Consider the following 14,073-nt stretch of genomic DNA (forward strand, 5'->3'; position numbering starts at 1 on the left):
CCGTCGTTAAACGCGTTTAATTTCGGCGTTTAAATAAACTTAGTTTCGTCAAACTGCGTTTCGCTTGTTTCTGATGAAAATGGGCCTAAGGTCATAGGCAAGTAAATGGTACATTTCTGATATCCTAGCAGGTCGAGTGCCATTAGGAACGTTCAAATGTTCCATGATTCCCACATGGCCGTAAAAAAAACGGCCAGTAAATCAAGATAGTTGATATGAACAAGAACCAACCAACCACTCCCACATTTTCTAGTATGTAAACCGTGACCAAATGTGAATAAGCGATCGACTTAAATCAGACTAGACGTGAGACAGACACCGAATCACTTTCCAATGCCGTGCCGTAATAATAATGATTATTATGTAATCGTATTTGCCCGGTTTGTAAACATTGGCCAGTCGCAAATTTATCAATGAAAATTATTAATACCATTCCGTTAGAAATTTATCAAAATAAACCGGGGTTTTTATGGCGGCTTTGAATGCCGGGGCTTTTAACCTCGTTGTTTGGGTTTCGGCTAAAAGATCAATCAAAAGGCCTGATTAAGCGTTGATCTTGTATTTCAATACACTTTGAACATACCTATCACGGAAATGATTATTTACGTCTAAATTTGCTATCAAGTTGCCGAGTGCTGATATGATGGGGCTCATATTCGATGAGAAAAACGCCGTTTAAAGAGCGTTTTCATGGTCTGATGGTCTGGCAACTTGAAGCCTCATTGTGACACTTTATGGCGTTCTTTCGATCCATCCATCAGCTATGATCACTTCACGTCGATCGAACCAATGCGTTTTGTCGATCAGAACGTGATTTCGTGACTGCACAGAAAAGAACCACCAAAGCTTAAGGCCGGTACGCTTTAATGAAAAAAAGATATTATATTTATGCCTGTTGAGTGCTTGATTGATTGCCTGGCCACTTCAACACTTATTAAGTGCATGTTTGTCCTCTGATCGGGCTTTAATTCATCAAGGTCTGCGGCAAGGATTCCATTTTTCAATTATTTCGAATAATAAGCTTTTTTCTTCAATTTGCTCCTTACTGATTTCCAGTCTGTTAAAGAGCGGTTTACGATGGTATTCTTCGAAATTGTCTTCATTCACTCGAAGGTCTACTCAGTGAATGGAAATAAATTGAAGCAACAGTATCAGACCGAGTCACAAAGACGTGGTAATGAAGAACGGGTGGGTGCAAGTTTCAACTTTTGGTTCGTTTTTTTGGATGCAAATTTCTCAGTTAAAACACGCATTTCTCCCAAAGAGACTTTGCTTTAATTCCTCAAGATCTACAGCAAGTTTGATTTTTCAATTATTTCCTTTAAGCGGGTTTTTCAAGTTTATAAGACGACAACAAAAGTAGATTTCGATTAATCAAATGATTAGGCGAAAAAAGAGTGAAACACCTGAAGATTGAGGTTTCAAAAGCTTGATCATGTTTTAGCTGCAAGTTTCTCAATTAGAACGAGTCATTTTTTTCTAAGAAACATTTGCTTTAAGTTCTTAGCATTTTCTTCAATTTCTTCCGATACTGATATCTAATCTGTCATGAAAGGAATCACGATAGTAATCTTCAAATTTGCTTGCACTCATTCGGAGGTTTATTTGGCAAGACGTGAACGGAATTAAATTATTTCGATTACTAAAATCAAGCAAACAGTAACAGAAATAGATTTTGTTCTTTCTCATGTTCTGTCTGGACTTTTGCAATATTGATTCAAGAAGAAATTATTCAGTCTTATTTAGTAGCTCTGAAACCTTCGACTTCAGTAAGGTTTGAACTAGTGAAAAGTCCTTAAAGTGAATAATTTCAGGACAATTACTAATTGAACTCCTGATGCACAATCCAAAAACACCAAAAACATGCAAAAAATCGCTGGAATGAAAAAGAGGGAAAGAATCGAGCAAAGCAATGCAGATTGAAGATGGAAGACAGTAAACAGTAAATTTTTAAGAAAAAACACCGATTAAAGCGATCATCTGCGCCAATGAGGCTTTGATACGCACGTGTGGGTTGACACTGAAGATGGGCGGTCGAAGGGATTAAAATAATTTGGGCACCGTCTCCAAAGGAGATCCATATCGTCGCTTTATCCCCCGGGTATAAACTTGATTAATGCTTGTTTTGGTCTCGGTCAAATCCAAATTGCGGTATCATGTTGGGGTTTCGATTGTTATCGATCGGCTATGGATAATGCACGCAAGAAGGGCATTTAATAAATCACTGACTCGATTCTAGTCTGTTTGATAATGAGTATTGGTGTGTTTAAATTGGATAAAAGTGATTAAACGACTGTCTAATAAGCATTAGAGGAACCCAGAAAAATCTTCATTAAATACTTAGAAGAGGTGATCATTCTTGAAACTTCTTCAGACCTCATCGATTCCTAGTTATTTCGGAGCGTCGTTAATATTTTCGGTTCAACCATCGATGAATAGCTGATGAAGAGAGAAAGTGGGGTCAAATCAGGTGAGCGTGGAGGCCTCTGGTAATTAAGTAAATAACCCACAATTTATGCTCCTAGTTAAAAACCACCATGCAGTTGGTTATCTTAAGAGGCCCTATTATGTCCTTTCTAATTATCTTGTGGGCTTGAGTGAGACGCTGAAGACCATCAAATCGGCTGGTTAACTTCATAAAGCCGGTGTCTGGCACGTATAAACATATCAGAAAAAGCTTTTTTTCAGTCGAATACATAATTAGGTTATTAAAGTTGAAGCTTGAGATGCTCAATTAGGGCTTTAGTGAGTGCCGTTGACAAATGGATTGAACGGGGTGCGTGAAAAAACAACAAACAAACACAGAGTTTCAAGTGATTTACAGATATTCGGTTGTTTCAGTTCTTTCAACCAGTGCAGTTAACCTTTCCGTTACTTACGATCGGCCCCTCCTTCGATTGTGCCCAAAACAATGGGCAATAACTGCAGTTAGGGGCACGTAAATCTACTATGAAATTATCTAATAGAACAGCTATTAGGTATTTACCGGTAATCACTTTGTTGCATTGTTGTTGCTCGATTGGATTGTTAGTTGTCCGATATTTATTAGTCGAATCATCAATCTCGCGAGGAAAACTGTTGTCGGTCATTTATGGCCGGCGATGTTCAAAAAAGCACAATCAATTTACTTGCAAGCAAGTGCCTTTCCTTATTAGGAGCAATTTCTCACGGACTTGGTTACTTGGACGTGTATGTGGTCGCTGTGGGCAGATGAAAGTGAGATTTGATTGCTTACCGATGTCTTCTTTCAGAGCGAGCCTTAAGCGAGGCCTTGATGGGCTTCTTCAGTGTCGGACTTCATCGGTTCGATTTTTTAAACTGAGACGGAATTTATGAAGGATTGAGACGCTGCAAATTGCAAAGCCGCTTGAATGCAGAGAAACTATGATTAAAACAGTTTTTTTACATAGTGACGGCTGCTAGAGCGGATTTTTTTTGCGTTATTTGTTAAAAACTTTTTTTATGTATTGCTTTGGAGGTGCCTTTGAATATTGAGGAATTCTTTGGAAGCTCATTTAGAGTTCAGCCGAAGGTTGTATAAAGTAACGAAAAATCTCCAGGTTCTCGGAAGTGTCGCTCTCAGCATGTCCCCGAGGCGCCAGTTGGTAAACTCCACAAAATTTGATGCATTTTATAATTTATCTAAGAAACAGGTTCCAATTAAGTGCAATATTAGTTAAAACTAGTAGAGGAGGGATTTTAGAATTTTTCCGGTAACCGCCATTTCCGTCCAAGCTTTATCGCCATCAAAAGTAAGCATTAAAAACAGTTTTAACACATTTAATATTTTGTTGCATTTGCAAGTCCATTAATTTTTTGTGAAATTATAACTTTTCATCTATTTGCCCCAGATTTTTCAATAGCAAAATGTTTTGCTGTATGTAAATATCTTCATTTTAATTAAATTCAAGACCAGTTCCACAGTTAATTAATAGAAGCCAGCAAAGACAACAGACAAAACCAGAATCTCTCCCGCACACTTTTACTCAAACAACCAATACTACTCTACTACTCAATAATGTATGCCGTTGGCGCTGGTCCAAATGCAGCGAAATCCCCACTTAAATCATCGGTTTGTTTGAGCAGGACAAGGGATAAGAGGAGGGTTGTGCGGGTGTTCGAAAGAGCGCATAGAGCACGACCCTGTGGCCCAGATTGAATAATCATTTAACGCTTGGTTATTCCACTGGTGGGCCTAACTTGCCTACAGATTTTTTATAATTTTTTAACCGCGCGGGTGCCATGTATTTAGGTTTATTCAATTAAGTTATCTGAATTTGTGTCTATATAATTCCGAGTGGCTAAAAAATATGCTCTGGAATCTAAAATAAGGCATGACTTTGATCTACAAGTGAGTCCAAATAAAGTCGTTGTAATATCGATCTTAATTTTTCGCATAAAAGATTCAGTTTGCCAGTATTTTACAGTAAAACGTTAAACACGTTTTTGAAAAAATACCCAGAATTAATTATTGGGGTTTTGTTCATAATTCGAAGCTGCAAAAAGTTTTCCAAAAATTTTTGCAAGGCGGTTAAGGAGGCGAGTGTTCCAATAAAATCTACCTTATAATTTTTTACAGAAAATACCTGAAGATTGTCAGTATTTTATCTAAATAATAATGAGTTTTGTGCGTGTAATTGCTTAATAGAAACTTTGTTAAAACTAGAATGACCTGAAAATTTAAAGAAACTAAATATTTTCAGAGCGATGTGGCCGGCGAATTTTCAAATAATTTTTTGTAAACTTTTGCTCTATGGCCGTTTTTTCAAGATAATCTTAATTACTTTCGGTAAAAAACTGAATAAAATTATTTGGTTTTTGTGCCAAATTCGAAGCTGAAAAGGGTTTTCTAAAGCTGCCGGCAAACCGATGAATGGGGCGAAATTTCTAGCAAAATTAATTTTGTCATTTTTGGCATAAAAGATCGCATTATTGTCAGAAAAGAAGGAAATCATTGGAAAATAATGGTTTTTTTCGTTTTTGTCTCGAATTCGGCGGTGAAAGTGTTTGTAAAATGTTTACAAAGCTATAAATTGATCTTTTAATTTTTCGCGTAAAAGACCTCCAGATCTTCAGTATTTTTAAGGCGAACTCTACAAAAGAGTATAAAGTAAAAATACTTTTTGAGTATAAAGTAACGAAAAAAAATCAGTAAAACATAAAAAACCACATTTTTTTAACAAACTCTGCAGTCTTCAGAGAATTCAGATGACGATATTTCCAATTAATCTGTTACAAACTTTCGCTTATTCTGTTTGTTTTTTAATAGAAATTTATTTGATTTGATGAAGTTTGGCATCATTTTTAGGCCAAACTTTAGAAAAGCGTTTAGAAGAAAGCGTAACTTGACTAAAACTGGAAAATTCTGAAATTTTGAAGAAATCTGAAAAATATTATTAATAAATGGCCCTTAAAATAAATCTAAAAACAAGTAAAAAGTCAACATTTTGCGCATCAAGCCCAAGGTGTTTTTAATACAGTTTGGTGATATCAAAACATGCGGATTAATTATTAAAAAATGTTGTTCCAGGAAAGACTTCGGAGTAGAACTGGCAAAATGTTAAAGATTTTTTATATTGTTATATTATTTATTTATTTAAATTTTAAATATTTATTGACCGGTTAAAAAGAACGGTTCGGAGCCTTGCAAAAACGTAAAACTTATGAAAACTGCATTACTTAAATAGTTGGAATATTTGAACAAAACTTTCAGATGGATAAATCAGCCATAGGGCCATAGGACACCTTCTGAAAGAATATTTATTTTAAATGCCAAACACTTTGCGTGGCTTTTGATAAAAAATACCGCAAATAAAACAATTTGACTTTTTTTTTTAAATTACGATCATCTTTGTGCGTTTCTTGACGGATTTCAAAGTAAGTTCAAGTAAAATTTTGGCATTAAAAAACTCCGGCTATTAATTAACTTTAAATTTCGAAGAAAGAAAGCAGTTAAAGAAAGGCGCATAATCGGTTTCAAAATTCAATCAATTTTTTTTATGGAAAACGTACTTTAAATGTATAAATATTTAACATCCAAAAGGGTTAACGTTCGAAACTTGGTTGATTTGTAGGGCCTTATAGTGCGATAACTTCACTCAGTTTTATGGCAAGCACTTTTGAAAATTGCAATTTTAGTGCATCCATATGTCTCCAAGCGAGAAAATCCATTAAAGCTAATTTAAAGGCCTACAATAAACTCACGATTAGAAATGAGTTAACGATCCAACTGATCTTTAAAAAATGTATTTTTCGTGAAGCTCAGTAATTCTAATAATGTTGGTGCAAATCCGAATAGAGAAATACTTGATTAAAACCACCTTGAAAAATTTTATACTACAATTTGGAAAATAAAAATCCCGCAATTAGATGAAAAAATGTATTCAAAAGAATAAACAAACATCTACAAATTATAATTAAATCAAGAGTAAAAAATATAGAATACTCAATATTTTTACAGCATAAACATCACGTCCTCCCGATTGATCATCGGCACGTTCCTTGCAGAAATCTGTGTTGAAACCGAATACTAACTACAACAAACGAAATCTGCCGGTAGATGACAAATTACCTCATTAATTAATTAATTAACAGATAAAATAGATTCATCGCTCATTATTTTAAATCGGCTTAGCCAGCCAACAGGCGAGATGCGTGTTTGTAAATCGGCGTGTTTATTAGCGATTTTTACTGCCATCGATTAGTGGACAGGGGATCGATTACAATTAATTAATTATTTAAAAGATAAATTTCATTCGGCTTGATTTGATCGGGGCATGGCAGGTACCTGCGGTGTTTGCCGATCTTCGGCGCAGGAAATCAGCAAGGCGAAGAGATGTCGACCGAACTTTATCGAATTTGTCCACACCTGAGCTCACCTGGGACTTTCTATTGCGTTTGTTGCACCATCGTACTAGGAGGATGATAAAAATCGTGCTAAAGATCAACGTTTAGAGTGAAATCTAAACTAAAAACTGTCCAAAATGTTGTCGCTTAACTAACTGTTGAAATCCTAAACGGAATTGAAACTCGTTTTAATCATTTCTAATTACTTTGGCGTAAATTAGCGTGCACTAGTGTATTCGTTCTTGCAATCATTCAAGGTTGCTTTTCAAAGAAATAAATAAATAAGTACTCTATAGGGGTTAAATGTGGAAAACTGGACGGCCATTTATGGATTCTCTTCTACCATTTTATCTAGCAGGAAATGTCTTGGAAAAACTTGCACCTGGTTGAACCCCAATGTTTCTAATATATTCCGGCTTGATACATATCGGAAAACACGGTAGCCAAATTCGGAATTAGCTATTACTGCGAGAATTCTAAATGTCGCGGTTCATTGGGGTTACTTGGGGAAAAATTGGTTTTATGACCTCCATCCAAAAATTGACTTTATTTTTATGTCGAGTCTCGCTTTCGCCCACCCGCGGGTTTTTGTTTTCCCACTAACGACAATTTTGTTGATTGGTCAGAATCCAGTGCGTTTTCTATGTTTAAAAATTTTTGTCCAGTAGACTCATTATTAGTTTGCAAAACTTAGATTTCTATCCGTATGAAGACTCGGGCTTTTTAAATCTGTTCTAAAGTGCATTTAACTCTTGTTTCCTGTTCCTCTGACCTACTGCCCATTGTTGAATTTCCAAGCAAATCCGATTAGAAAAGCCCGAAGTTCTCGGCAGGTAACCGGTAAATTCACGGTAGCATTTCTGAGCTCCTGCTCGAACCGAAACGGTAAAAACAGCGAATTTTAATACCTGCCTGTCGTGAATTTAGGTAAAAGCTTACGTAAGAAGGCACAACATGAGAAGGAAAGAGCCCTGGCCTTTTGGAAACGAAAAGGAAAATCATTGTGTTTTCTCACTTTTGTCCAGTACAGATGATGCTTTAAAATCTGATTCATTTTTTGAAAAAAATCAATCAATTTGATTATTTACTTAAGAAAATGTGTTTTGAGATCAGAGATTTGCCAAGTTTATAAGACATTTTTCGTGAGAAGTCAGGTCAATCAATTTGTAACATCTGGATTTTCTTATAGATTCATCACATCAACAAAGCGCCTTTGAAACAGAAATCGGGAATTTTTTATGAAATCTCAAAAGATACTCGATTTATTCTCTAACAGCTTCTGCGGACGGAGGGAATGTTTAGGATCTTTTGCAACTCAATTTCTGGAAAAAACCACTCAAACTCAAAAGCGTTAGTTTGGTGGCTAAAGATAATTGAATAAAATCCCCCAAAAAATGACTCAAATAAACACTTTCCTCACTTTCTCTCATTGCGTTCCATCCATTCATTCATTCAACCTGTATCGAATTAAGAAAGCAAGTTCCCTTTTCACGTCGGCCCACTTTGCGGTCAGTCCCTGGCCTCAGGTTGGGGGGTCATTATTATGTAACCCTTAAAAAGTGTGTCATTACCACCTATTAGGATTCGCTTTTAACATTAGGTTACATGGAGCAGGAGCGCAGCTCGACGAAGAGCGTTCGATTGTTGCGGATGGCGGCCAAAGCGAACAGCGGAAAACGGATACACATTTACCTGCCGGTTTCAGCTCGATTCGAAGCGGTTTGATTGCACTACAAGAGTGGCATGAGGCGAGGAAATGATAATCGGAATTGGTTGGAAAGTGAGGCTTCTCTTCCTCGATGGGGATGACAATTTTTTTCATCGTTAACCCGCGATCAGCTTGGACATGTTGGTTTGTCACTTCTTCAGACATGTTCAGATACTCGTCAGCAACATCAAGACCAAAGACTTGCATGGTCCTGGCCACTGCTTATACCCGATCCTGATGATAAATTGGCAAAAATGCTGTTTCAGATTTATTTTTGGAGTCGTTAGATATTTTTTTGTAACACTGTATAAACACGATGATTTATGATCAAAACAACTTTTCCCATTGCAAATATGATGTATTCACGATAAGTGTTCAAGCTGTTTAGGAAAATTCAAATGAGAAGTTTTTGTAGGATATAGAAAGCATTTCAAAAATGTTACAAACCTCGGATGCTTCATTTCTACTCATTCTTAAAGTGTGAGCTAATAAGAGAAACCGCTAAATTAAAGTAGTTAGGGTTTGTCAGGAACCAATGTTCGTTTTATCCAAATTTAATTGATTTGAAGATTAATAATTGCCTGTAAGTTTTAAATGGTTTTGTTAAACCAACCCAGCTGTAGTTAGTTATTTCGAAATAATCGACCACAATTTTATTCTGAACTATTAGAAACCTTCAAAACCGAAGTCATTTTCGAAGTCAATTTTTCCAAATTTTTGTTCCAACAAAAAAATTCTAATGTTAATATTCGATACAGGGAGTGCAAGAAAAAATTGCAAGACAAAAACCGAAGACGTTAAACCCCGCTGATTAACAACATGGATCCTGTGAAAATCGACTGAAATTTTTATTGTATGCAACACTTCTTATTATATGCACTTTTTAACCTTCCTTAACCCAAACAATAAATGCACTAGACTAGAAACATTCACATGTTCTTGAAGATTCGCACCTTCAACTTATTACTTTCGTCTCCTGTACTTCTTCTGAATATGCATCGCATTTTGACTACTTACTGTGCATGTGTGTTTGTTTGTTTGCGCATTAATTCGTTCATCTTTGCATTATCAAGTGTCAATCAATAACTGGCATGAAACCAGCACTTAAACAGTAAGAATAAAGAAAGAAGTAAGAACAGCTGAAAAAAACACCGTAAAAATTGCCTTGTTCTGCTGGGTCCACCAACCTTGTGCGGGGTCGACATTCGCACCGACTTCTTTTGCAAGTTACCAGGAGATCGAAAACTCGAAGAGATGAACGGGCGGGCGTCCCAAGGTGCGTGGCACGCGTAAATTGCCAAAAAATGTCCACCTTTTCTGTCCCCCGTGTTGCTCATTAACCCGATTATCGGCGTTGAAGAGCCGCGACAAGGCCCGTTTGATAGACGAGTTGAGCGGGTGCCTTTCTCTGCACCAGGTGGAACCTTCACAAAAATCGACAACAATTAGGTTATCGCGTTCCAAGCAATGGCAAAAATCCTCCAGGTAACTGTGCTTGGACGGCACTAATTGGCCTAGATGCCGGATACAATTAGTGGCGAACACCATCGGATCAGTTCGGATATCGGTTTCAGGGTTGAAGTACTGAGGCCGAAGAGTTATCGAAGGCGCTTGTTGAATAAACACAGTTCGGTTGATTTAATTTGAACCACAACGAATATGCATGCTCGGTTGCATTAATGAGGCTCTCGGAGCGGCCACAGATGGCCAACTTGAGGATGTTTTATTATGGTGGTTTTTTCATTTCGATCCATTCTTTGCTGGCGATTTCTGACTGAAAATCCGATGGAACTCATTCTTTAGCAACTGCAAAACTATTTCCTTTAGTTTTAGTAAGTAAGTAAGCTTACGTTCTGAGTATTTTTGCAGGCTCAGAGTTTTTAGCTCTCACATATCTTAAGCTTATCTGTAAGCTCCTAAATCTGCACGAAAAGCAATTGTTCTTCTGCGCCAATGGCTCATGTTCGTTGTATTCTAAACAAAAACATTCGTTCTAAAGTGGATAGTAATTTTATTTACTTTTTCCGACATTAACGATTGTTCAAGGATTGAATTAGACAACTTTGGACCAAGATCCAGAATATTTTTGTGTTTGGTATCGAATGTTTGATGATTTCTGCATTTAGCTGCAGCTTTGGTAACTATCTACAAGATGTTAAGAGGGATAAAAAAGTAATAAAGAATAGAAAACAATTTAAAAACTCGTTTTTCTGCATTTTGGAAGCATACTTACTTTCTGAGCATTTTGTGTTTAGTTTATTTATAACGTTGACTTCAAAATATTGCTGTTTTTATTACATTTTGAAATCCAAAAACCATTAAACGGATAACTTGCGTTTTCATTAAATTAAAAGTTTCCAGCACTGTTTTCTAAACAACTCAAATCAACACTTCTTTGACTCTAAAAAGCCGTATTTGTCCACATTTCTTGTTCCATCACTTCCAGTCGGTAAATAGTAAAAAACTATTTAAAATTCCATTTTAAAAATAATTAATTTAATTATATTTTCCTTTTGTTTCAGGTCGCCGCTTCTTTTCGCCGTTATATTTGTCACATTTTTCCACAGCGCTTTAAGTAGGCATGTAAGTATCAATTAATTATCCTTATTTGTTTATCACAATTCTCCATTTCGCACTGATTCTAACTGTAATATTGCTAGTTGCTGTTAAAGGCAAATAAAAAAATCTCTAAGTAAATGACTGTTAATCTACATATTCTCCTTATAAGTCTCGTATAACAATCAAACGATTTAGATTGGCTTGCGCTTGAGTGGTTATTGAATTATAATTATCTTTGGATACGGTGTGAGCACCTATTTTTAATTATAACTGTTACTTGTTGTATGACTTTTATTAGTCGTATGTGTGGTAGTCACTTGTAAAGTGAAAAATTTCAAAGAATGGAAATCTGGAGAAATTTGCCAAATACCTACTATCGACGAAAAAATTGAATACATCTTTCACATGAAGACAAAAAAAGGCAATATTATCTCATACAGAACTTAATAATGGTCGCTAAAGATCAGACAAAACGCTGCCAATTTGGAAATTGTTTTTGCCAAAAGTTGGTTCTTTAAACATCGAATCAAAAGTTGGAATTCAAACTTCGACAGAGATATAGATGTCCGAAGAGTAAAACTATCAGAAGAATAAGGAAATCAAAGAGAAATAAACTAAAGATAAAATCGAGATTTCGAGATCGAATTAGTTTATATTAAATACCTTTAGTCTCGTATGAAAAAACGCTGATAAACTGCAAGAATTATTTTAAACGTTATTGAATAATAATTGTTTTCCAATGACTACCGCATTCAATTATCATCGGATTGCAGTTAGATCAGATATCGAGATACTCGCATGGTTGCAATTAATCGTTGCAGTTCGAGACAGTAGCAAAAATCAACGGAGCGTGCATCTCAAGCCAGAAAGAATTCTTTTTAATCGGGCAAGCGAACCGTATCGAGCTGTCTGGCTGACTAAATGAGATTAACACTATTGCAGGTTTATCAACATTTTTAGTGACTGCTTTGATCACTGTGACACTTTAACTGCATCCATAGCAAACAATCTGACAAAATCAGTTTATTACAAGCAAAGGTGAACTGATTGGTTTGTGGAAAATCCGAGAAATCACTTGTTGAAGCCCAAAGAGTGCGAATGCATTTAAGAATGAACGTAAAGTGACCAGGAGTGTTAAATAGAGCAAATTCCTTCGGGCTAACTGAGCACGGTAGTAGGGTTTGGTCGTAACTTTTCGTTTAATCAAAAGATTTACGCTTCATCGCATTCGAATAGCCTCGAGGTCGTTTTTAATGCAGAAAAAGGTTGTAAAAGATGATTATTGAATACTTGCCGATAAAAGCCGGCCAAAGGCCTAGAGCTTCAGATAAAGCCATTTTCTTCTGTTTGTAAGTACCTAAGCATTTTATGTAAGCTAGATGATGTGGTTACGAACTTGGAACTTAGAATGTTGGAAAATTTGATTGAATTTGGCGCAAAAAAGAACGATCTTTTGGAGCATGACTAAGTCTGTTGGCCACTTGAATTAAACATACATTATTCAAGCTAAGCCAATTTTTGCAAATATAAATCGCATTACAGCTAAAAACAATTGCTGAATTTGTCCATTTACCCTCGAGCGAACGGGACGGATTGTTGAGTTAAATCTTCAAAACTTGGAAGGAGGGATGACTTATGTAGGTACATACAGCCAAAAATACAACAAAACAGCTGAAGTTGAGGAATTTATGAGCGAGTGAATGGGAACACAGATAGAGCCAATAGAACAAGACTGCAAATAAACCACAGCAAAGAAAATTACTCAATATTCACAGCAACTCATGGTTCTGCAGCCTCTTTATTCTATTAGCCATAATTCTATACAGGCTTAAATATGCCAAAGAATTAGATATTTGTGCTAAAACGATCTAATTTCTACTAAACGCTGTATGCCCGAAAAAGAATGGTAAAACAGATTTGCACCTAATAAACGATGGGAAAAATTTCAATTAAACCTTTGCAAAAATTAAAAATATAGTTGAACAAAAATAAATAACTTAAAAATTGCGGTGAATTTTTAGGAGTTCGCACAGTGAGGCGCAAATGGATTGGTGCGCCATCCCAACTCACCGGCGCGGTAACTCGGTTCCGTTTCTGTGAAAATGTTGATGACTTTTTTACTTGTTTTTAGATTTATGTTAAGGGCCATTTATTAATATCATATTTTTTAAATTTCTTTAAAATTTCAGAATTTTCCAGTTTTAGTCAAGTTACTCATTCTTCTAAATGCTCAATTTTCTAAAGTTTCACTTAAAAATGCTGCCAAACTTAATGTATTTTCCGTGAAAAATTATGAAATAAATTTCGAATCCTTGGTCGCTTTGTAAAATGTTTTCAAAACTCTTTCCAGCGTCGAATTTGGAACAAAAATCAAATCAATTTCTATTAAAAAACGAACAGAATAAGGGAAAGTTTATAACATATTACAGTTGAGTCCGGATATAACAAACTTGAAAAATAAACTAAAACTGGTTCGTTATATCCAGAGTTCGCTATAAGCGAATAATAAGACAAAAACACGTGGTGTATTTTATTTCGTTATTTTTACATAGAGTAGTAGAAGTTAGTAGGTAACTTTTTGCGAAGCTCTATGAATGAAATTGACTGCATCTAAGAGATTTATAGAAAATGTTTCATTTTTATCGATCGCCTATAACGTTTTCATAAGAAGAATGTTTCACCGGCAGACTCTCCAACAATTTTTCCGCTACTGATATTATGCCTCTTCTTGAAACGCTCTTTTCAACTTTTAGGCCCATTTTCATCAAGCGATCTTAAACCAGTTTAACGTCTGAAACTCAGTTTTTACGCGCGAAACGGGTTTCACCAGAACCTTAAACTTAGTTTGTGCTTAAACGCGTTTAGAGAAACGAACTGGCCGATTTTGGGCGTTTATAGCTTTAAACGCCGTTTAAAGACTTGATCTAACCTCACTGTGTAAAGAATTGTTGTTGTCGGTC

At 35.9% G+C, this 14,073-nt stretch overlaps 1 protein-coding gene across 6 annotated transcripts in view; it reads left to right on the forward strand.

Annotated features, from left to right (window-relative positions):
• Positions 1-14,073, forward strand: part of LOC109543834 (papilin) — a 70,642-nt gene that overhangs the window by 23,063 nt on the left and 33,506 nt on the right. For all 6 annotated transcript variants that reach the window (XM_019913735.2, XM_048667227.1, XM_019913732.2 and 3 more), the window contains exon 2: positions 11,077-11,137. In XM_019913735.2, the coding sequence (XP_019769294.2) occupies positions 11,077-11,137 (61 nt within the window). The remainder of the gene's footprint in view (positions 1-11,076; positions 11,138-14,073) is intronic.

The sequence above is a fragment of the Dendroctonus ponderosae genome, unplaced genomic scaffold, assembly GCF_020466585.1.
Source record: "Dendroctonus ponderosae isolate FM_Combo_2020 unplaced genomic scaffold, Dpon_F_20191213v2 Dpon_F_20191213_6, whole genome shotgun sequence".
Classification (NCBI taxonomy): Eukaryota; Metazoa; Arthropoda; class Insecta; order Coleoptera; family Curculionidae; genus Dendroctonus; species Dendroctonus ponderosae.